The sequence below is a fragment of the Dermacentor silvarum genome, chromosome 9 (genome assembly GCF_013339745.2).
Source record: "Dermacentor silvarum isolate Dsil-2018 chromosome 9, BIME_Dsil_1.4, whole genome shotgun sequence".
Lineage (NCBI taxonomy): Eukaryota > Metazoa > Arthropoda > Arachnida > Ixodida > Ixodidae > Dermacentor > Dermacentor silvarum.
This window is the reverse complement of record NC_051162.1, coordinates 145,318,523-145,342,774: the sequence shown is the minus strand read 5'-3', so window position 1 is coordinate 145,342,774 and position 24,252 is coordinate 145,318,523. Positions and strand designations below refer to the sequence as shown.

At 47.6% G+C, this 24,252-nt stretch overlaps 1 protein-coding gene across 2 annotated transcripts in view; it reads left to right on the top strand.

Moving 5' to 3' along the window:
• The window catches only part of LOC119464490 (putative neutral sphingomyelinase), a 40,992-nt gene extending 26,235 nt beyond the window's left edge, over nt 1-14,757 (top strand). For both annotated transcript variants that reach the window (XM_049656606.1, XM_037725486.2), the window contains 5 exons: nt 1,032-1,250; nt 3,335-3,455; nt 4,054-4,170; nt 6,051-6,304; nt 12,009-14,757. In XM_049656606.1, the coding sequence (XP_049512563.1) occupies nt 1,032-1,250; nt 3,335-3,455; nt 4,054-4,170; nt 6,051-6,304; nt 12,009-12,254 (957 nt within the window). In that variant the 3' untranslated portion in view covers nt 12,255-14,757. The remainder of the gene's footprint in view (nt 1-1,031; nt 1,251-3,334; nt 3,456-4,053; nt 4,171-6,050; nt 6,305-12,008) is intronic.
• The last annotated feature ends 9,495 nt before the right edge of the window (nt 14,758-24,252 follow it).

Sequence of the window (24,252 nt, the reverse complement as noted above, 5' to 3'; positions counted from 1 at the left end):
TTTAATGTGATGCCCGTTTCTATGAACACGTTCTGGTACCCAGGAGCTGGGCATGCGAGAACGTCATGATACATTAGCTCGTTGGTTTCCTGTGTTCTGCAATAAATGTGGCTGCCAGAAGAAACACACCTAGCACTCTAGTTAATTTCTTTATTGGTAACATTGCCTAACCTAGCCCTATAGCACCATATTTTGCTCTGTGTCAAGACGTGAAAATAAATAACATAATAAATAACAAGAAGTATGTGGTAGAGTTCTCACAACTTCAAAAACGTGTTTCAGTATGCTTTTAAAGCCAAGTGTGTGAATGTGTTGCGTGTGTTGACCAGGTTTGGCGAAGCAGTGGGGGCAGGCGGTGAACCGAAGCTTTATATGCATTTGCCTGTGGCATTATTTTTGTGTTATGTGCGAGCTGTGAGCTGTACATTAATGTCATAAGCATGTGTTAACTGTGTTCAGGTATAGGCATTATGTGTTTAATAGCCCACAAAGAAACTGCTTGTGGCATTCACTGTGTGACACATTACATCAAATGCTGCTCTACTTGTTGACAACTTACAGTGGGTATTATGAAAGCAATATAATGTCAACTAGAGGGACACTTATTTAAACCAATGCTTACCTTTGACTATTTGTTATTGTGGAGCCTGGGAACTACTCTATTGTAACAGTGTATGAAAGGTGCTTTAGCCCAGACTTAAGCCAATGTTGGGTTCAAACACTGGCAATAACATGATTTTTTTTTCCTTTATGATTATATTTTGAGAGCTCGTTCACCAACACTTTGTGCTTCTTCCTGAGCTGCAGCCTAGTCCTCGCAATTGAATTGAACTGTTTATTATTGTTCCCATGAACAGCATACAAGCCTTCTAGTGCACAATTGAAAAAGAAAAAAAAAGCACAAAGATAGATTAATAAAAAAATACATATAACTTAAGCTATATTTAAAAGCAGAGGTATCATATAGGAATATGTGGGCACAGTCATTGTCACAGCCACGGTGTTAAAATGCTTCCCGTTTTGCAATGCAGCTCCACGCAGAGTACAACCGCAACTGTGACGTGTACCTGTCCCACCGCATCTGCCAGTCGTTCGAGCTGAGCCAGTACGTGAAGCATACGAGCAGCAATTGCGACCTGGCCATTCTGGCTGGCGACTTCAATACAGAGCCCTTGGACACGCCGTACAACATCATCATCTACAACTCCGACATGGTGGATACATTTGTGGACCAGGAGAAATTCAATAGGGTCAGTACTTCGTCCGTACAGTTGCTGTTGAATAACACTTCTGCTGAACAGATCTCAAAGGTGATATTGATTAACTAGTCTTAGTTGAAAACACTTAGTAACTTAGAGTTGATTTTACTAGTCGATGTTATAAATGTCCTGTCATTTAGTGTATGAATGCTTTATTATTGGTATACTGAAGCTAGTAGGTTACCTTAGAAGTGTCTATGTAACATAATTGCTGTATTTTTTTTTTCTATGCTGCATGTTTTGGACTGGTGAAAACAAGCTTGATCCACTATAATGACATTTGAAGATAATGACCTGGGTCATTATCTTCAAAGAGTAGTCGGTATTGCTGTTTGTAGGAATAAGGGGCTGCCAACAGCACTGTGCCTCGGCACACAGCGCACTGCGCTTGGCACATGCCTGCATATCAACTGCGGTCCTGTACAAACTGCTCGAGGAAACAATGGATGACAACCACATGTGCACTCAAAAGGCGTTTATTGCAATTGCAACTAACACTTCGAGCAGTCCAGCTAGCTATAACATGCATCACTGCAGGTTTCCTTAAAGAGAAGACGCTATCGGAATTGGAAGACGTACCGGATACTGGAACACTTTGCCATGCAAAGAAATAAATATGTTATCTGTTACAATGACTGTATTGTAACAATTGTGACACTTTCCAACACTTTTTTTTTTAAAGCTGGATTGTTAAAACAGTAAAGTTTTCTTAATGGAAATGCTGAATATGTCCCCATGCCCACAAAAGTAAAGAGAACAGATGCAAACATATTAAACATATACATGCAATTTATATTAAAAATATGTTAAACTAGCAATATTCCACAGATTTTGGTGTAGTAAAGCTGAAGGTAACCTATGAAGTGTCCTTTATTGCATGACTGCAAGACGTCCTGTAAGCATAATCCTTGAGGGCAGTGGTTGCAGCATTGGGCTAAGTATCTCTGCTTGAGTTTGATTATCCTAATGTTATGAAAACAAACAAACAAACAAACATAGGAGGCCACAGTCAGATAAACCTTCAACTGTCGAGGAAAGTGATTGTGTGTTTACATATCCAGCGCCAGGCCTTTACTATTCTGTGTGTAACACAAGGAAAAGACCTTGTGAGGCTCACTGCTGTTGTATCACTTGTGTCTGTGTCTTTTAGTCATTCTTTCCTGTCCTTTCTTTGATGCTGTCTTTAGTTTCGAAATTGAAAACTGACTTGCCTGTGGTAGCATCATCTTTAGCTGGAAGAGTTGGTTTATCTCGACAGTGTATTGAAAACATGGCAGAAGAGATGTCAAAATGCAAAGCTAGCACAACAAGACCAGTGCTGTGGTGCCTGTAATGCTTTTTTTTTCCGTGCTGTCCTCATTACTTTTGCAATGACTGACTTTACCATCTGACTTGTCCATTCAGCCTACTATCACATAGGAGCTATGTTTAGCTTTTTTGTTTTATGCCAAGAACTTGTTTGTTTACTGTGAGCCATGTAGTGGAACGGAAAAAAAGCTGCCATTGATTTTAAATGGATTAAAAATTTATACTGATGAGCGCTGTATATTTTCTTTTCCGTGTTCCTTTTCTACATCTGCATTCCTAGCTTTTGTTTTTGTGTTATATGAGATATAAAGTGAAAGGAAGTTATATATAAGAAGGAACAACATGGCTACCAGTGTGGACTGAGCAGACTGTTCTTTCATGTTATGCTACTGCCACGATTGCTACAGTTGTGGCTGGTGTTCTCTCTACTGCCATAGATAGTTGTGTGTCTGTGCAGTGTTTACTTACCTGCACTAAGGTGTGTTAGCCGGTGTCACTACTGGCCAGTTAGGAACACCTTAATTGACGTACATTTGCACATTTTCCTATTTTGTTCACGAATTGGAGGAAGTCTGAAGATATTGAGATTTTTTTTTTTTTCCATACATAGTAGATGTCATCCCGGTAATTTGCCTTTGTGAATGGTGTGGGCCTTTTTGGTAGAGATCTTTACTTATTTCTTGCATGCTCAAGAGAAGCATGCAGTTTTTTGGGGGGGGGGCCATCGTTGCTTTTACGTGACCCATGTGTTGCCACGCATGTTACAGGACAGTATGTGTGTGGGTGCGACGTGCAGCCATCCCGATAACAAGTACACCTCGTCGTACGAGAAGACCAGCTGCCCAACAGGAAAGCGGATCGATTACATCATGTACAAGGTCGGGCGAGGTGTGTAACGCTCGCTCCTCATTTTCATACCTCCTGCCTCACAGGCAATGGAGTGTTTCAGCATGGCGTTACCATCCTAACAATACTGTTACCGATACCAGCTGCCACTACTGCACATACGCAGACTTTATCGGGCTCTCAATATTAGACAGTTTTACCGTGGCTGGTATTCAGTTAAACGCAGGCGTACTGGGTGTTTTACTACAGGGGCGGTGGCGTAAACGTGAGCGGCCTGCATGGTGCAGCCACCTAGTGGCCGCAGAGCTCAGTCAGACAAGCACAGCTAATATTGCAGTAACCAAGTATATTTCACTTTGCGCCTGGTGTAAATTTTCGGCAGCAACACGATTATGTGGCTGCCGAAAATTTCCACCAGCAACAACTGTCTATCAGGGGCAGCAGTTCGGGCACGAAACTAGGAAAAGGGTAGTTTTATGTTTTTTCAGCTAAGTAAAATAAGTGCAAGGACGTTGAAAGAATAGTTTGCCGCTCCAAGCTTATTTTGAACTTTTGAAGTTCGGAGTTTTGGAGTTGCACTTTTGTTGTCTTTTCTTTACCCTGCTCTTCTTTCTCCATGCACCACACATTGCCCTTGCAGGTGTCAGCATTGAAACCAAGTCGTGCACAACACCGAAGTTGAAGACCGCCTCGGGGCTCCCTTTTTCGGACCACGAGCCCGTCGAGGTGGTGTTGCGCGTCAATAAGTCCAGCGAATGTGAGTCACCAAGCATGCTTGTCTGCAGTGGCTGTTGTGCAGTAGCGTGTTTAGCAATACAATGTCATTGTGGTGTGGCCAGCGATGCCTGATCGAACTTCCATTAATTCGTGGTGGGACCAAGGAAACTTATCGAATTATCTGGCTGGTCGAATTAAACAAGAGACAGAAAAAAAAAAACTTAATGCTTATTCATTTGGCAGTATTTGGTCCAATAACACGCCCCAGAATCAAACGCACGACTACATCTTACGTGTTCAAAGTAGAAAACTAACATAAAAATGGCATTAGAGCAAACAAAGTAGAAATCGAACGTGCACCAGACGTTTTTAGCAAGAAAAGTATAGCATATGCCTTCCATTGCATAAAAAAAAAGAGGAAATTAGCTAATTTTCTCTTCACAGAAGGGAAGTTTATTTACCTAATATTCATCATTCTTTCATCGCAGTCTATGAAGAACCACTACATCTCGTCCTCCGCATGGTCCATAGTGCGTTTGATATTCTGTATACAGTTGTGCTGGTGCAGGATCATGATCATGAAACCCGTTATATGGAAGCTGCATTGGGCACGAAAATACCGTCATTATATTCATTGTAAGCATGTTATTTGTTACGTGCTGATATTGGTGAGAAACATCTTAAATTTACTTCATTACGGCCGATTCATTATGGCATATTCTCCGGCAGGAATGTGATGATGATGATGTCCGATATTTCATCATAGAGTTAAACCTCGATATAACGATATCGGTAAAATCCAATTTGCTTCATTATATTGAAATTCGATCTTTTATGCCAATTAGTACAGTTGCCGATAAAAGTTTCCTACACAGAAGGGGCTGCAAAACTTTCCAAATTACAGGGCAATCGAAAAAAGCAAATTGGAATGAGAAAAAAAAACATCATTTTGGTTGAACTTGAGACACAGCGACGAAAGATAGGATTTCATGCCGTGTCGACTGAGGTCTTTGCATTGGTGGTACGAAGTGAAGCCATCCACGCTTTCACATTCCCTCCTCCCTCACGGCTGATAATGCCACCCGCAGTGGGGCAACGCTATCATGAAAAGCGTCGGTAGCGTGGAGCGAATGCTTTGTCTGCCTCTCGCTTCAATGCTTCTCCGAAACTCGAGATCACGCAACCTCCACCGCTCAACGCATGGGTAGACTGTGCACGATGCCACGCCATCTCAGCTAACCCAGTCTTCGCACACGTGGCAGTTTGCCTCTAAAACAGGTAGTGTGGGCTGCGTATGCACTCAGCCATGCTGATAGCCATGCACAACCATGGCCATGCTAAAGAAAAAGATGCGCGCCAACCCCCCCCCCCCCCTCCCCTCACTTTCCCGTAGCTTACTCACGCTGGGAGATGGCGCTCATCAAGCCATGATCCTTCTCGACTCATCCGTGCACGCTTTCACTTGCACCTAAAGCATACAGCGTGTGTGGCACGATAGGATCTTATGTGGAACATATAAATATATATATATATATGGAACATATTGCAGTTAGACTTATATGGAACATGACGCTGCTCCACTCTGGCAGTCGCTCTCGGTCGCGTGGCGTGCCATTTGAGAGGTGTATTCACACAATTTTCCATCTCTTGCCTCGGTATACGTTCATGGCAGCAACAATGTTTTACTTCTTTTTATTGAGGTTGGAAATACATGCTGCTTATGGATAAGAAGTTATAAAAAGTGAAATACTTTGTTATATCGAGCTTTAACTGTATTTGCATTTGTTATATCATCACGCATGAATTGTTCCGCTTTTTTGACGGCGACTTTCACTGCACTGTGAAAGGCTTGTTCTCCAGCTGCGTACGAGCGGCTCGTGACTCAAAGTGGTTGCTCGTGGGCGATGCGCCTCTCTGCAGTGGCATCTGGCGTCCTCTCGTCAACGGTGGCGACGCCGGTGTTGGGCATCGCCAGTGTGAGCAATGCAGCCAGTCCGGATCGCACCAGCCTCAACTCGCAGTGCGCGCCTGGTTTGCTGGACGCTCTGCACCGTGGCCAGGAGCAGTTGCGGTTGAGCATGGACGGCCTGCACCTGGACCGCATCTTCTACATCGTGGCCGCCTGCTTCATGGCCTGCATTCTGGCCGCCACCGTGCCCCTGCACTTGCCGCAGGTGAGCGCTTTACAGCAGCATGTCACAACTGGCGTTTGCGTTCACATTTTAAAGCAGACCTTTCAATGCCTCTTGCCCAGGGCATTCGTCGTCATTTCCTCGCCGGATATACAGTAAAAGCTCGATGATACGAATCTCACGGGGTCACGAAAAATATTCGTATTAGCCGAAATTCGTATCATCGAAACACAATTAAAACTACTGTCGAATCTCGATAATTCGAACTCGAAGGGGCCCGAAAATTTGTTCGAATTAAAAGGACGTATTTTTGAAGTATTCGTGCACCATAGCACGATGCACGAACGGTGCGAGTCCTGAAATATTGCGGCGCACAAGTGCATAGCAAGCGCGGGCCACGAAACTGCCCACGCCGGCTAACGGTCGCTTCCCGATAACAACAGAAAACGAAGCTTTAGGGAGCGAGCGGGCGGCGCCGGCACACGGGTGCGCGCGGAGACCGTCGAAGGTGAGGGAGGAGGGCGGCAGGGAAGCGGATATGGCCGCGTCAACTCCGCCGCTTCGGTGGCTCCCCTCGCCCTCCCTCTCAACTCCCTCGTAGCTCTCTCACCTTCGACTCCGTGTGCACATCTCCGTGCGCGCCCGCCGCCGTGCTGGCGCCAGCTTATTTTAGCCGCCCCCTGAAGTTTCGTTTTCTGCCGTTATCGGGAAGCGAGCGTTTGCGGGCGTGGCAGTTTCGTTGGCCCGACTGTGCCTCCGCCGCTGCTTCCCTCTGCGCTGTTGCCGCAGCGTGCAAGGTCAACATGTGACTAGAAAATAGAGGAGAAGGGTTCACTGCCATTTTATCCGCGTGGCTGAGACGTCGGCACTAGTGTGTGCTAGAATACGGTTGTCTAGAACACTCTAGTCGGCACGTACACGCTTGTTCCGGCGCGATGCAGAAACGGCGACCTTGCAATTTGAGAGAGGGGGAAATTTCCGCCGCGGGTTCTTTTTTTTTTTTTTTCCCTGTTCCTGCGTGCGGCATTGAGGGGTCTCTCCTGAGCTTTTGCTCTATGGTGGTGTCGGAGCAATGCCGGTCGGAGGCGCCGCCGCGTTATTTGGCGCGCTGCTAAGAGCATTGTCGGTACGCGGTGTGTTCGAAGTAAGCGTGTTCGAATTAACGAGATTCGACTGTAGCTAAATTAAAGAGTCAGAGGTGAACTCACTCAGGCACATGTACGTAAAAAGCATTTATTTCTTGAAGCGCCACCGCTTCAAACTCTTCGCGCCCAGTCGTGGAGTCCGCGCTGTCCGGCGCCGCGCCTCCGCACCAAAAGAGAAGGAAAGAAAGCGCGTGACTGCACGCTGTTCTCTTTCGTGGCCGTCGGTGGGGCGGCGTTTATTCGTATCAACCGACGCAGGCTGAAAATCGATTCGTAACAACCGTTCTCTAGCACGTTGCAAAGTAATGGGGCTCGGCCGGGACCACAGAAAAATTCATATCATCCGGAAATTCGTATTAGCCGTGATCGTATCATCGAGCTTTTACTGTATTTATGGATGTTGTATATATAGTCAACTGGGGCCACTGGGTATGTTGCCCGAACAGACAACATTGGCAAATGGGCGCAGGGTATGTGCCCAATCTTGGCCAATCTCCTAGAATGGATGTGCGACTGAGACGCAAGGGATATAAAAGCCTTTAATGTATTTAAGGTACTATGTCATACATCGCCTCAGTCCTCGTGACGGAGACAGCCAACAGCTACAGGCAATGCGGCTGCGCTCGCGTCATCCGCTACTGCTGCCATCTCGCTAACTCAAACAAACTTCAAGTCATTTAGATCCCAATGTTGCATTGGATCTGCGTGCTTTTTCAGCCAGCCTTTCTGTAGCTATGGGTCTTGTCGAAACTGACCCACTTCTGTATAATCCTCTTCACCTTATAGGCGATAGCTGTGAAAGTGTTTCGCAGGCTTGTGGACGCCACCACAGTGACAGCCATCTTTATAAATGAATAAGCAAACAAACACTAAATAAGCATCCACATCAGCTGATACCAAACGTTGGACTTCTGAATCTTTGGATACATACACACCAATTGCACTGTCGCTATAGTATATTGAGAACCTGCATGCGGCAGTTGTTCATTCGATATACCTCTCAGGGGCAGTTTAACAGGTGTGGTGTCTTGTCGAAGCAGTAGCGCTTGAATGACAATGCTAAATTGGCGGCTGTATTTGACCCACAGCTGTCGTGGCCAGGTAATCCAAACCCACAAGCTCACGCACAGCAGCAGAATTTAAGCAATTGTGGGAGGTCAATCGATCATACATTCAATCATTCATTCATTCTTTCATTCATTCATTCAGTCACACTGCTGAGCACGAGGTCGTGGCATCGAATCCCGGCCGCGGCGGCCGCATTTCGATGGAGGCGAAATGCAAAAACGCCCGTGTGCTTGCGTTGTAGTGCACGTTAAAGAACTCCAGGTAGTCATAATTAATCCAGAGCCCTCCACTTTGGCGTGCCTCATAATCAGAACTGGTTTTGGCACGTAAAACCCGAGGAGGAAGAACAACAATCAATCTGCGTGGATCTGAACTGAGTCAACTGCTTGAGTGTTAACTGTGCCTTCCCTACTTCAACAAGTGCCCTTTTTTAAATGTTGGCATAAGCCATAAGCATCCCTTGTTCAGCCACCGTTAATAGCTTCAAGCCTCCATTTTCCTGTGAACATTTCTCTTGTTTGGAACTGTATGTACACTCCATATACAGTGTAGACCGCTTATAAACGTAAGTCCCCGGAGTCGCGAATATCCGCACTATAAGCGGTACCGCACTATAACCAAAGCAACAATTTTCAAGGCCCGCACATATGCAAAACATGTGCACCAAGCCGCCACGCGTATGTGACAGTCGAGGAATGCGGCTAGAACGTTTGCATTCAATTTACAGTTGAATCTCGTTAATTCGAACCAAATCACGCGGCGGCGCCTCCGACCGGCATTGCTCCGGCACCGCCATAGAGTAAAAGCTTAGGAGAGCCCCCCTCAATGTCGCGCGCGAACAAAAAAAAAAAAGAAAGAAAGAAAGAAAAAACGCGGCGGCAATTTCACCCTCTCTCAAATGGCAAGGTCGCCGATTCTGCGTTGCGCCGGAACATGCGTGTACATGCTGACGTCTCAGCCACGCTACCGTAGCCACGCGTAGAAAATGGTAGTGAACCCTTCTTTCTCCTTTATGCTTCCTCTACTTTCTAGTCACGAGTTGACCTTGCACGCTGCAGCTACGGCGCAAAGATAAGCAGCGGCGCTGTCCCCGGCCGGCCAACGAAACTGCCCACGCCGGCAAACGCCCGCTTCTCGATAACGGCAGAAAACGAAACTTCGGGGAGCTGGCTGGAGCGGCCCAGCGGCGGCGCCTGCACGGCGGCGGGCGCGCACGGTGACAGTCGAAAGTGAGGGAGCTACGAGGGAGGGCGAGGGGAGCCACCGAAGCGGCAGAGTTGCCGAGGCGAAATCCGCTTGCCTGCCGCCCTCCTCCCTCACATTCCACGGTCTCCGCGTGCGCCCTTCGCCGTGCTGTGCTGGCGCCGCCCACTTCCTGAAGTTTCTGCCGTTATCGTGAAGCGAACGCGACAGAACACACATACAAACTTGTTTCACGGCCCTCGCTCGCTATGCGCGCCGTGATATTTCACGACTCACGCTCAAGATTCTGGTTTCAGCCTCACTGGCTGTTCGTTCGCACCACGTGCCCTTCTCCTCCACTTCGTCTCTCTTTCTTCCTCGAGCACTCCTTGGGGCGCCCGTTTGAGGGGAGTGTTCGCCGTCTCCGCGGACTTACGTACTCCCAGGCAGCAGCACTGTAACCAGTATTTCGTTTCCCCGCAACTGCACTATAAGCGATACGTGTATACGTGGAGTGCTATGGGAAAATCAACGGGAGTCTGAAAAGACCGCACTATATCCGGTCCTGCACTATAAGCGGTTACGTTATAAGTGGTCTATACTGTACATACCAGGCAATGCTACAAAAGCTACGCAAGCAGTGTGCTCAAAGGCTGTGTTCCAGTATTCACCGTAGACGGGGCAAAGTAGAAAGCCAAGAGGACAGCGGCCATCGTAAGTCTCGTTCCAATTCTGGCGAAGACGTCAAAGAAAGCTTCGCAAAGACAGCATCTAAGTCGAAAAGGATGCAGGCTACGTTCCTGCCCAGAGAAAATGGCAGCTGAGCAGGACATTTGGAAACTTGAGGGGAACGTCGTCTGCTCACACGAAAATTTAGTTGCACTTTCTAGTGCGCTTAGTGTAAGTCATGTGTTTTTCACAGGTTTGCAGATGCAAAGAGTTAAAACACAGCGATAATGTGTGCTTTTCTCAATTTTATCTTGCCACCGTGAGGTGGCATCACGTTGCATAAATGTCTTCCAGATGGTTCAAGACGTGTTCCATTACTTTATTTGTTTATTTATTTTATTTTACAAGTACTGCCAGCCTTGTTACCAGTCCTTAGGCAGGACTTGGCTTGAAGCTGTCACGGCTGTCTCCTTAGCAGTCTGCATACAGTAAAATCTTGGTGATATGAATCTCGCAGGGTCGTGTGAAATATTCGTATCGCCCAAAATTCGTATCATCAAAGCATACACAAAATAAAAAAAGAATTAATATTTGTAGGAGAAAACAATGGGCAAGTTTGCACTCGGTCGTGCAAAGCTTAGGCACAGCGAAACTGTCGACCCTCAAGTCTTACAGGCTGCTACTGCTAGCTATTAACTTGGTTTAACTTAACTACACATGTAGGAAGGTATTCTCTAGCAATAATTTTCGGAGGTACCTTCCTTTTTGCGACATTTCGCGTGACTAGCACTGGATGCGTCGGCGCCTACGAGCGACAGCGTTCCTGGCATGCCACAAACGCAGGCCGGCTAACCAAGGTTGGCACAGTGCCAAGAACGCTGTTGCTTGCCGATGCCGAACGCGTTGGCGACATTTCGCGTGACTAGCGCTGGACACGTCGGCGCCTACGAGCGACAGCGTTCCTGTCGTGCCAAGAACGCTGTTACTTGCCGACGCCGAACGCATTGGAGGCTAGCCGCTCGATATCAATCAGCCAGCTTCGGTGTGTCTTGAGCTTTGTGCAGCCTAGTGCAAGCTTTCGCTTTTTTTTTTTTTCCTGGCTCAGCACACAGCAGAGAGAAGAGAGGCGGGGGTCGGGAAGGGGGGGAGCTGGCGAGAAGGCGACCGCGTGCGCATGCACCGCGCCGCCCTCCACCCTCCTGATTGCCATGGCCACGGCGTGGCAGTTTCTTGATACGAACAACAAATTATGGCTGGTTTAAACAGCTTCGCCGTTAAAAATTCCTAATAGTTGAACCCCGTTGATACGTTCTTCACTGCTACGTTTTCCTGGCTGCTACATCGCGTTTTCGCGGTCCCGACCTAAATCGTACATTGACTTCCATGTATTAAGTTCCCATTGATATGTCGCCAATCTGTAATTTTCCTGTATCTTGCGTTGCTTTTGAATGTGGCCTTCCATTTGATAATCGCGACACATTTGGCAACGTAAAAGCTTAGAAGAATGTTGCGTCAAATTACCTAAGGCATGCCAATATCTTTGTTTCTTATGGTGACCCACTATTCATTTTTTTTTTTGCAAATGCCTGCAGTGAGAGGTGTCCCTGTAGTCTTCATGGTGTTGCATGCTGTGTATGAAATGTAGTACACACCTTTTCTTGTATTCCATCCCTGACCCCCAGATCTACCACTGGATCCTGGTGCTGAGCCGCACGATTGCCACGATGCTCCTGGGCTTCTGCTTGATCATGGCATTCTTCTGGACCGCCATGGAGAAGAGCTCCTTGCTGGAGGCGCGCAAGTCCATGCGCCTCTTGTGGAAAGCGCACTCCTCCGACGTCGACTCCAACATGAGCGTGACGCCTGTCTCGCTCGCTTCTGTTGCCTGCGAGCCACTGCTGCAGCTCCAAGGGGACCAAAGGGTCTGACAGGACCCTCCCGTCACGGCGCCAACTTTCACGATACAAAGCACAGTGGCAGCGTTGCACCAAGGACCAACGTTTGTGTGACTCTGAACGCTCTCCGAGTCATGCCTTGCATGTCACTGGCTGCTTTCCAAAGGGCACGCTGTTGTCGGTGACGGGCATTAGGGGAGCCAACATAAATGCGACCCGTCATCTTACGTTCCATGCTGATGTATCGGTGGTCGCTCTACTGTAGATATTTAGTGTCACGACCTAGTGAACATTCCTGTTATTACAAATTTGTCGGCATTTGGATGAGTCATCTGGACACAAGATGACTCGATGATGCCAAGTTTGGAAGCCCTTTCTGTGATTTGCATAACATGCTGTATTTTGTTGCTAAGGAGAGTGTCTATGTGGGGCCCAGCAGCTCGGGTTTGCAAATTTGCTCAAGCGACACTACTTTTGGGACCACATGTTCTGACTGGTCTTTTTTATTTCTGCGAAATGTATTTGGTGCATAGCACAATCTGGGAACGCCAGTTAATGTGCCGAGATTCTTATCGCACCCCGATCGTTTTCTGCAAATGTACCATGCAAGGATCGTCACAGTCTGATAGCGTTCAAAGGCATGACTTGCTTGACCTTGCGTGTGTGATGCAGGTTCTGGACCGTATTCGGTCACCAGGGCTCATGTATTGTGCAACGCATCAGCTCACTTTTGTCTCCGGGGTGACTTTAGCATTTACAAGCATGCCCCCCTTTACACGATGCTCTTCGTGCTTTTTATGACACCGTTGATTAGCGGTGCTACACACGTCGCACCTGCACGTTACTGTGCAAGCGACTGTGTCATTTTTGCAAACGAAGGGTGCACCACTGAAATAGTCCTAATGATTTTGATTTTTATGAAGCAATGGTGTCGCCCTAGCCAGCGTATAAAATCACCGTTGGTGTTATGCGGTAGAAGCTGCTAGACCGTGGTCCAAAGCTTAGTCACTGATTGTTAGCGTAGTACTTTAAATATTGCTCATCAATTTAACTAATGGAAGGAGCCAGTGCCTGACATGACCTTGGCGCTGTCCATGATATGTATTGTTCTTCAGCGTTATCACTGTGCTGGGCGGGAAGTCCAGTTTGGCAGACATCTTGAATGACTGCTGAATTCTCGCGGTGACTTCTTTTTTTTTTCTTGACCAACATGCTCAATTACATATCTATAACTTAATGCTCATGGTGTAGAGGCAGTGGGCCCAAATGATCGCTTGAAACGTGTGACTAACCATGACAAGACCACCTTTGGGTACACTGCCGAGCACATTTTTTTCCTGTGTTGAAGAGGAATGTTGCTCCTAAAGGTTGAAGTGATTGTAGATTTCCTATTAATTACCGAGTAGCATTACCGTGTTTAACCATCGGAGGGGAATGCTTGGAACGAAGGTGACCAACCTTGCGTGGTATACATGCACATTCAATGCATGAGCATGCATATGATAGTGAAGCCGTACTTAACTGGAAACTGCATAACAGTAATGATAGAAACGCTTATTGTGTAGTTGTAATGCATTGTTACACAGCTAGAAGAAGTGTGCCGGATCGGGCAGTGGTCCTACAGTGAATTGGTTATGGAAACCTGTTGTCAGCCAACAAGTTGCTCATTAAGAGGTCTACCAATTCAGGAACCATCAGCTTCAAAAGGCATAGCACAGGTTTATTTTTTTTTTTATCATGTGACTGAGCGTCAAATGCATTTTAACTTAAATAACTGCAAATAGCTGCACAACTTGTACCAAGGAAACTGCTGCCATCAGCTGAAGATCAGTTGATTGATCAAACCTAGTCCTTTGCATGTTCAGTTTTGAACTAAACCTTTCAGGTGTACAGAGCATTAAAAAAAAAATTGATATGTATACAGATATGTGTATGTAGAACTGTGAGGATTATGATTGGTGGCATGCACTTCAATGTTGTTAATTTCAGTACGCTGCGTGATGGGGTTTTGCTCGCGAGATGTTAATCAGTTTTATGTCTGACTTCCAAAGTCTTGGATGCTAATAAGTTTAGTAAAAGAAACTTCCACAGTGTTTGTATTTGTATGTGTTTGTATGAGCACTTGGAGGATGCATGAACTCGTGACATTTTGTGATGAATGTGTCGACAGACCAGAGAAGATAGTGGTTGGCACACTCTATAGAGGTGGTGTTTCTCTCGTAGGTTCTTACAGAGGTCTAGGGAAGCGTGTGCAAGTCTGCCAGTGCCACTGTTCAGTGCTTCAAGGAGATGGAGAGCTCCTTTTGAACAGTAGGCTCAAGGAATGTGCATTGACATGTGGTTGTCCGTGCTGAAATGCGACCATTGTTTCTGTTCAAGATTTTGTTGACCGAGGCGAGCAATGGCCAACTTTGTTAGAACAGAGTTCCTAAGCCACCAATGTATTTCTGCTGTCGAAAGTGTGGGTACTTCTCTCTTGTAAATGTACACTTAAGCTACGGGTTTATTATGGAAGTCATTAAAGGGTTCACAATAATCTGTTGTCTCATCACGGGAATGTTGAACTGCATCACGTTTGATTACACTGCCATGTGGATGTACCGATAATAGGGCTGCATAGGCAAATTAATTTGTGTTTTTTGAGCTCGGTGTCTACATAGCAAGCCACAGAAGAATGTAGCGAGACGTGCTCTCACCACGATGACAAGGATGCTAGACGTCGCCATTGGCGTCTAGTGATGTCTGGCGGAGGCATGTGTGACCAAAAAGGGGTTGGTAACATTGCCACATTGTGCGGATTCTTAAATGTACACAATTGCATGGTCACATTTGTAGTACCACTTAAAACAATGTACCAGGGCTGCTGTGAAACAAAAAACAAAGCCATGCGGACAAAACTACCTTTTATGGGAGATGCGTGGGGTTTGGCTAGCGAGAAACACCACACTTCCCCTGTAAATAGCAGTTTGCCTAAGTCTGGTGTCATCGCACTTGGTGTCCTCTAGGGCATCTCGCAATGTTGTGTCGGTCATCCTGTTCATCAAAAGAAAGTCTTCTCACAATTTCCATCATCACCACATTATTCTATGTCCGCTTGAGAACAACAGCCTATCCCAGTAATCCGCAATTACCTCTCCTGCCTTGTGTCAAGTGGCTTAATCCTGGTAGTGGCGCACCGACGGGGGGGATTTCGGGTGTTGTAACCCCCCCAAGCGTCCGGCCCCACCTGTCCAACGTGTACCTCCTTTGCTCTGTTCACATTGTCATTACAATTCAGGAGGTGGCTTGAGGTCGAATTTTCCTGATTAACACAAACACCATCACTGTCTTGTATTTATTCATTCACTCTTAAATTTGAGTAAAACTCCGAAGAAACAAACATCGTCATCATCCTTGGTGTCATTATTATTATAATTATAAGGCATTTTATTTGCTGTTGGATTCCTCTGGCAAGATAAGCAAGAATGCAAGGAACTTGCATATTATGCAAAGTGCTTGCTTCCCCCCCCCCCCCCCTGGCAGAGATCCTGGGTGCACTACTGAATCCTGGGCTTGCACATTTTCTCTGCCAGCCTCGACTGTGCTTTCCTTCTCTTGGCACCTATTCCATTGTTTTTAAGACCACCCGGTTGTCTGCTATACACGTCGCATCACCTGCCCAACTTCATGTAGTCCTCGTAAAGGGGGACATGGGTCTTGGAGGCCAAACATTCGCAGGGAAATACTTTCTTTCAAATTTTTTTTATTGCGATACAATTATATGGACACTTCAACCAGATTTCTACCGTCACCGTGAGGTTCCGTATAAAGTCCCGCACGCCGTATGCGCGAGTGAAGGCGCGCGGGGGACGCGTGCTATCACGGAGAGCGAACGCACGGCGGGAAGCAAACACGACCGTTGCGCGAAAGGCCGTGGGGGTATGGGAGGGAGGGAGGTGGGGTGACGCTATGCTGCGGCACCAAATGCTTATCTTGCAACAGGCCGTAAGGGGAACTGGCCACTCAATCTCCCATGCGAAGGCAGGAAGGCAGCGCGGGAAGGAGGGAGGGGGGGGGGGGAGGCGGCAGCTTCTACTCTGCCAACAACTGCGTTTGTACTTTGCCCCGCTGTGGCAGTCGCCCACACCGTCTCTTAAAAGCGATCTCCACACGGCTCTGACCTTTGTATGCGCCGTGCATTCGCCACTCAGTTTCCGCTGAAGCGATAGACCACACGAACCTTTGCCTGCTGCGGCGGCTGCGCTTGCTGCCAGCGTTTTGACAGTCGTCTGCGGTCATTCAGTGTGATCTATTCAAGTTTGCTTGTGCGCGTGACACCACGCGTGTTAATTCAGTTACTAAGCGAATGTGTCCAAGTTTATGCAGCCGATAAAACTACTATTCCTACTCCGAACAGCTCTCTACTAATTTGCTATTGCAATTGATGCTTTGCTTTTCGGGCGAAGCTCTTTTTGAGAGGGGGGGTGAGGAGAATTCTGGGATTCATTCACGATCTCAGAAATTTTAAACTTTTTGGATCAATATTTTAGTCGTAATAGTGTTTTTCTCAACTAGAATATCAGCTACACCAATTTGTTCTCCAACACATACCAATGCATTCTTGTTTCATCATGATGTTCCATTCAATTGCTCAATGTGCTGTCCTGGGCCGCTATGACTGCTGGTATATCGACTGAATCAAACGCATTTTTGCAATCTGTGTATGGCCACATAGAGCAGTCGGCTTATATTCTGCAGTCTTCCATATTACCCGAAAACATGGAGTCATCAATATGATCCATCAGTGAATATCTCTTTTTAAAGTCGGACCAAAGTGCGGGCTTACAAAAGTAAACTGTTGCCCCCACTCTATTTGAAGTGACATTAATAAATAATTTGTACAACACTGACAGTAAGCTCATGGTCCTATAACTCTTGAATGTCTCCTTTTTTTTTATGGATCAATGTTATGATAGCATTCCAAATCTAGTACATTTGAAGTCTTGTGCAGTAACAGTCCAGGAGTATTAGATAACCATGAAAAGTGACAATCAAGTCAAGGCATTTCTGCACAATTACCGTATTTTCCGGTCTATAAGTCGCACCTTTGTATAAGACGCACTCCCCTGACGTATATACTCCCCTGATGCATAAGACGGACGTATATAAGTCGCACTGGTGTATAAGACGCACCTGCTCGTTCAGTAAGTGATTGAAAAAAGTTGTCGCAGTTTTACCTGAAAGGCGAAGCATCAATTGCGATAGCAAATTTGAAGAGAGCTATACGGAGTAATGATAGCAGCTTTATCAGCTGTATAAACTTGGACATGCAGCAGCACCGGCAACACGCACAACTGTTGTCGACGCCGTCGGCGTTTTGCCCGCGTTCGCACAAAATGCGTGCGGCGTTGGTGACTGTTGCCGGAGCCTCTGATATAAATAGGCACTTGGTGCTGCAGCTAAACGTCCCTTCTCTTCCCTCCCCCTCCCCCCCACGGCCTTTCGTGCGTCCGAAGAAGGCGCGTTTGCTCTACATATATGGTGCTTGTAAAGGAGGAAAGAGACGCCTACTTCTGCAGCCCTTAACGCACGGCGCAGAACGCGCGTTTGTTCTCCGCCGTGGGTTCACTCCCCGTGAAAGCGCGCGTCCCTCGCGCCCTTTCACTCGCACATACAGCGTTCGGCGGCGCGCGGCGACGATTTCATCTCCATTGACGTCATACGGAACCTCACGGCGACGCCGACGGCAGAAATCTGCTTTGGAGTGTCCATATAATTGCTATCGCAATAAAAACAAAGTGACGTTTCACTCCGTGAACGTGGGTCACGCGCAAGCGTATGGCGCTGTATTTCCACTCCAGCCGCATTTCTGCCGTCGTGGTTGCCGCGATGTTCCGTATAAAGTCCAAGGGCGATAAGATTGTCTCCGCGCACCGTATGCTGTATGTGCGAGTGAAAGCGTCCGACTATGGTGCGACGGTGAGCCGAATCGCGCACAAGGGAGGAAAGCGGGAAGGCAGCGCGGGAGGGAGGGGGTAGCTTGCACTCTGGTAGTAAGTGCGTAGTTTGCGCAGCGGCGCGGGCCGTATCTTGACAGCGATCTACAGATACGACGAATTCGGAGTCGACCGACTCGCGGTCGGCCTGCCACCATAGAGTTAATATAACTGACTAGTGGAATCTCGATGATACGAATCTCACGGGGTCACGAAAAATATTCGTATTAGCCGAAATTCGTATCATCGAAATGCAATTAAAACTAGCTAAATTAAAGAGTCCGAGGTGAACCCACTCAGGCAAACGCACGTAAAAGCATTTACAGTATAGACCACTTATAACGTAACCGTTTACAGTGCAGAACTGGCTACAATGCGGCCTTTTCCGACTCCCGTTTACCTTCCCATAGAACTCCATGTATACGCATACCGCTTACAGTGCAGCCGCGTGAGACGAAATACCGGTTATACTGCGGCTTCCGCGGGAAAATCTCGCCGACAAGGGCGGTAGCGAGCACGCTTCTCAACGAGGTGCGCCCACCGATGGGAGAGGAGATCAACGAGGGCGATGCGGGGCAGGAGCATGAGACGTGCTTCTCAACGAGGTGCGTCCACCGATGGGAGAGGAGATCAACGAGGGCGATGCGGAGCAGGAGCATCATGAGACGTGGAGCATGAGTCCAAGGGCGATAAAGTCGTCGCCGCGCGCCGTAGGTGCGAGTGAAAGCGCGCGGGGGACGCGCGCCTTCACGGACAGCGAACGCACAGCAGAGAGAAAACGCGACTTCCGTCGCGCGAAAGGCCTTGGGTGTATGGGAGGGAGGGGGGGGGGCGTGGCGACGCTGCGCTACGCCACCAAATGCGCATCTTGCAACCGAGCGCAAGGGTAACTGGCGACGCGAAAGGCACAAAGCGAGAAGGTAGCGCGGGAGGGAGAGAGTGGGGGGGGGGGGGGGGGCTTCCACTCTGCCAACAAATGCGTTCTTGTACTTTGCGCCTGTGCCGGCTGTCGGTGTTGTCGCGCGCACCGTATCTTGAAAGCGATCTCCACACCGCTCTGACCTTTGTATGCGCTGTGCTTATGTCGCTCAGTTTCCGTTGAAGCGATAGACCGCACGAACCTTCGCTTGCTGCGGCGGCCGCGCGTGGGGAAGCGCGGCCGCCCCAGCGAGCGATGAGACAAAAGGAAAAGCAACAAAAGCGCCGCCGCTTCACACTCTTGGCTGCCCAGTCGCGGCTTCCGCGCTGTCCGGCTACGCGTCCGCGCCTCCGCACCAAAAAAAAAAAAAGAGAGAAAGGGAAAGCGCGCGTGACTTCACGCTGTTCTCTTTCGCGGCCGTCGGTGGGGCGGCGTTTATAAGTATCAACCGACGCGGGTCGAAAATCGATTCGTAACAACCGTTCTGTAGCACGTTGCAAAGTAATGGGGCTCGGCCGGGACCTCAGAAAAATTCGTATCATCCGGAAATTCGTATTAGCCGTGATCGTATCATCGAGATTCCACTGTATTAACTCTATGCCTGCCACCGCTTGCGTTGCTGCTCTGTCCTTCTCGAAAGACACCCGGGAACTCGATCACGAGAAGAACGTACCTGCCACCTCGCACAGAACCCTTAACAAATAAAGCGCGCTTCGCGCGGCCATAACATCGAATCCGATTATAACGGCAGTTTTTCCGGGAAAAAACTTACATAAGTCGCACCGTTCTATAAGACGCACCAACGAAAAATTCAGAAAAAGAATGCGTCTTATACACCGGAAAGTACGGTACTGCGATTAGCATTCTTAAGGTACCTCACCCACTTTTTGGGAGCTGTCTCTAACCGTTTTCCCAGCAACATATGCGTCACTGGGTTTGTGCCGCTGTTCAATGAACCTGATGCCAATTTAAGTTACTAGGTATGTGCAATATAGGTATTTGTCGCTCTTCAATGAATCCCATTGAGGCCAACTTGTAACTGAGCATGTGACACTGCGTCACATGCTCAACAAAAAGTTGAAATGCATAATCGACTAATTAACGTAATTAACTAATTCACTTTTTTAACATAACCTTATGGCCCATATTGCAATTTACTAGTTCTAGCCGTGGAGTTCACAAGGCGGATCCACTTGGAATGAATTCTCAGGATCACACCAGTTTCGAGATATTAATTCCCGAACTTTGCGGAGAAATGCATTGGCGTTGCAGTTAGTTTCTTAACAAAATGTTGTCTTATGCATTGAAGCACAAAGGTAACTGGAACGACGATGCATTTCTCCCCAAAGTTCTGGAATTATTATCTCAAAATTGGCATCATCCTGAGAATTCGATCCAAGTGGATCTGCCTTGCGAACTCCACGGCTAGAATTTGTAAATTGCAATATGACCCATAAGGTTATTAGTTAAAAACTTAATTAGTGAATCTTTGTTAATTAGTCGATTATACATTTCAATTTTTTGTGCAAGCACTCTTCAAGTAGACCAGCTCATCTAGCGGAGAGCGCGAGAGAGCAGCCCAGCTACATACACGCTTCGTATGTGACCCGTTTAGGTGGTTGCAATACGGTGTGTCGATGCATTGCTTCAATGCTAATCGAACTTACGTCGTCATTCATTGTGAGATAGATTCTGCTGGTTTTTATTGTCTGGATGATTGTTTCAACTTTCAGCAACGGTACTCCTGATGTCTGCCTTCTCCAGTGCTCACTGGAATGGCAGTTTATTGACCTCCATCCAGTGACTGGACGGAGGTCAGTAAACTTCAACACTTTGCCAGCACCACAAAAAAAAAAAAAAAGGGACATCAAAACAAACTGCAGCTCTGTTTCTCAACATTGAACGCCTTGAAGCAATGTTGCAAGTCTGCCAGAAACGCCTTGACATGTACGCTACACCTTATGCGACCTCTGTTCGAGCGAGCAGGAAGGTGTTTCTGACGGGTTGGCAAATGCCTTTCCTCTCTTCTATTTCTCTCCCTCTATCAGTAATGGTTTATGGGACATTCACGTCTGATGAAAAGAAGCAACTGGTTTTGTTGGAACAGGGAGCCAAAGTTAACAGCGCAAATTATTTGGTAGATGTCCTGGAGAAGGAGATAACTGCCTTAGGCGGAGTCACACTTCGGAAGCCGTCAGTGGACGTATCAGCAGGATTCTGCTCCGGCTCACAAGGCGAAGGTGGTGCAGCAATGATGCACAAAAAAACTTCCCCGATTTCATTTTCGCTACAGAATAGACCCCAAGCAGCCCGGATCTAAACCCGCTCAACTATTCACTCTGGTCAATGTTAAAATGCACAGTCTGCCCTGCTCCTCACCGTAATTTGGCTGCTCTTTGTCGGTAATTAGAAAAAGCATGGAGTGAATTAGGTGTAGACTACATCTGTGCCGCCATCGATGCACTTCTGAAGCGACGTGAGGCTTACATTCACGCAAAATGTGGACTTTCTTGTCCAGAAAAGTACCTTTAGATTTGTGTATGTGAACACCATTCATTAAGTTAATGTAGAAGTGATATTGTTACAGTGCATTGCAACTATATTTATGAGTTTTTGTTTGAGTGCGAGAAGTTTTGCCGCACCCTGTGTACTGGCTTAAATTTTTTTGGAATGAAGGCTCAAGATAAGGCTAGGTTTTCAAATGTTACTTTATGAGTGCTATTATTCACGGCAATGAATATTGAATAAACGTATTTCACCAAGGTATGTTTCACCATTAGAGTATATATATATATATAGAAACTTTATTTGGCTGGAAAATATTTTAAGTATAGCGGTGGTCGGAGCCCCTCAGTCCAGGGCCCCACTGGCCTCTGCCGCCTGCCTGACCTGGCTAATTAAGGACTTTTGTCCTGCCAAGTCGGAACGGGCGAGCTGTGCCTCCCACTGCTCCATTGAGATATTATTAGTGGGCCTGTGAGGGTGCTTACTACACTCCCAGGTCACATGTATTAGTGTAGGTATGCCACCGCACCAAGGGCATGTGGCCCTATAGCGGGTGGGATACATGGCATTTAGCAGTTTTAGATGGGGGAATACCCCGGTCTGTATTTTGCGCCAATCGGCGGCCTCTTCCCCGCTAAGTTGTGGGTGAGGCGGCGGGTATTTTCTGCGGACTCCGCGCTGATGAGCAAGGATGTCTTTTACATTTAAATTGATTGGATTTTGTGAGGGATAGTGTGAGGGGTTGGGGTTCAAAGAGGACGCCATCGCTCGGTTAGTAGACGCTCAAGCTAAATCGTCTAATGGCCTAATGGGATACTCTAATGGGATACAGAGAGGTACCATTAGAGTATGTTTCTGATCTACAAGAGCGGTAAACATGGTGCATTGTGGATGAGGACAAAGAAGTTGCAAGAAGCATTAAGTGCATCTTGCCCCATCTCCATTCGCCCTTGTTGGCAACGCGCTATGCATCACTCTCACGCACATGTTTAGAGTGAGCACACCTAATCTCGACCCCAGTCACCTGCCATTGGCACAGCTCGCACTAGCTGTCTAATTGAGTCGCGTGGTAGCCAGCGAAAAAGAAATGGCGATAGAACAGTGGTGGCAAGCATGCTATAAAAAACAGGCCGAGCATTATTGCAGTTCTTTCGTTCTTTCTCCCTATTGCTGTAGAACCCGGTCAAAGATGCTTGTCCCCAAAAGCGCTGCACACTCTGGCCTGCACTGCTCCAGTGAATATGTCCAGTCGCCTGTTTTTTTTTTCTTTTGTCTGCACTACATTCCTTTGTTTACAAATGTACAGCTTGTCAACATTGGCTAGCTTTTTACCATTGGTCTAGTGTTTGCACTGCCTGCCGCCAACTTCAGGCATATTCAACTGCTTCAAGCGCTCCATAGTATGGTATGAAGAACTTTATTTGGGTCCTGAGGAATCAGTCTGGGACTGATGCGGGCCGCTCCCACGTCGGGACAGAGAGGCCGAGCCCCTCTGCCGCCACACGGGCCCTCTGGGCAGCCCCGAGTTGGTCCGCCAGCACTTCACTGTGCAGCATGCGCTGCCACCACCGTTCACCTTGAGAACCATCACCGGCCAACGCCAAGCAGCGCCAGAGCATGTGTTCTAAATCGACCAAACCCCCACACTTACTGCAATAGACTGAAACCCCACAGTCCGTATGAATTTTATTCATGACTACCGGGTTAGGGTACGTCCGTGTCTGCAAAAGCCTCAATGTAACTGCCTGTGGCCTATTTAATTTAGAATGTGGCAGGGGGAATGCCCTGCATTCTAAGTAATAGTGCTTGGTGATCTCGTTGTAGGTTAACATCTGGTCCCTGAACTCAGGAGCGGGAGATACAGCCCCATCAGGGAGGGCACGGCACACTAATCCTCGTGCCTCCCTGTGCGCCACCTCGTTGAGGTTACGCGGGGCTCTCTCTACTGACCCCATGTGCGCCGGAAACCAAGTAACTGTATGCGGAGTGATATCCCTACCCTGCAGGAGTCTGTAAGCCGGTTCCGCAACAAGTCCCCTCGAGAAGGCTTTAATCGCAGATCGCGAGTCACTGAACACCGAAACTCTTCCTGAATTAAGTAGTGCTAAAGCAATAGCCACCTGCTCAGCAACCCCCGGATCCTTTGCATAAATGGAAGCGGCATTTCGAACGCTCCCTTTTCCATCTACCACCACCACCGAATAACCATCTTTCCCATTAATCCATGCCGCGTCAACGAACGCAGACTCCTCCTCCTGATCCTTTGCTTCTCGCAACAAAGCCCTAGCTCTTGCCATCCGCCTCCCTACATTGTGCACAGGGTGCACATTCCGCGGAAACGGACGAACCATGATATTGGTCCGAAGGTTAACGTTCAACTCGTGTAGCCGTGCCCCATCGCGCGACACAGCCACCGATTCTCCGATTGACTCTAAGATATGCCTACCCGCTGGTGTACCAAGCAACCGCTCTCTCTGTGCCGTATGCTGAGCCTCGGCAATTTCATCTAAAGTATTATGCAAACCCAGTCGCAACAACATATCGTTTGACGTACTCACAGGCAGACCCAGCACCGCTTTAACGGCTTTTCTAATTAAAGCTTCCAACTTATCTTTCTACCCCCTATTCCAAT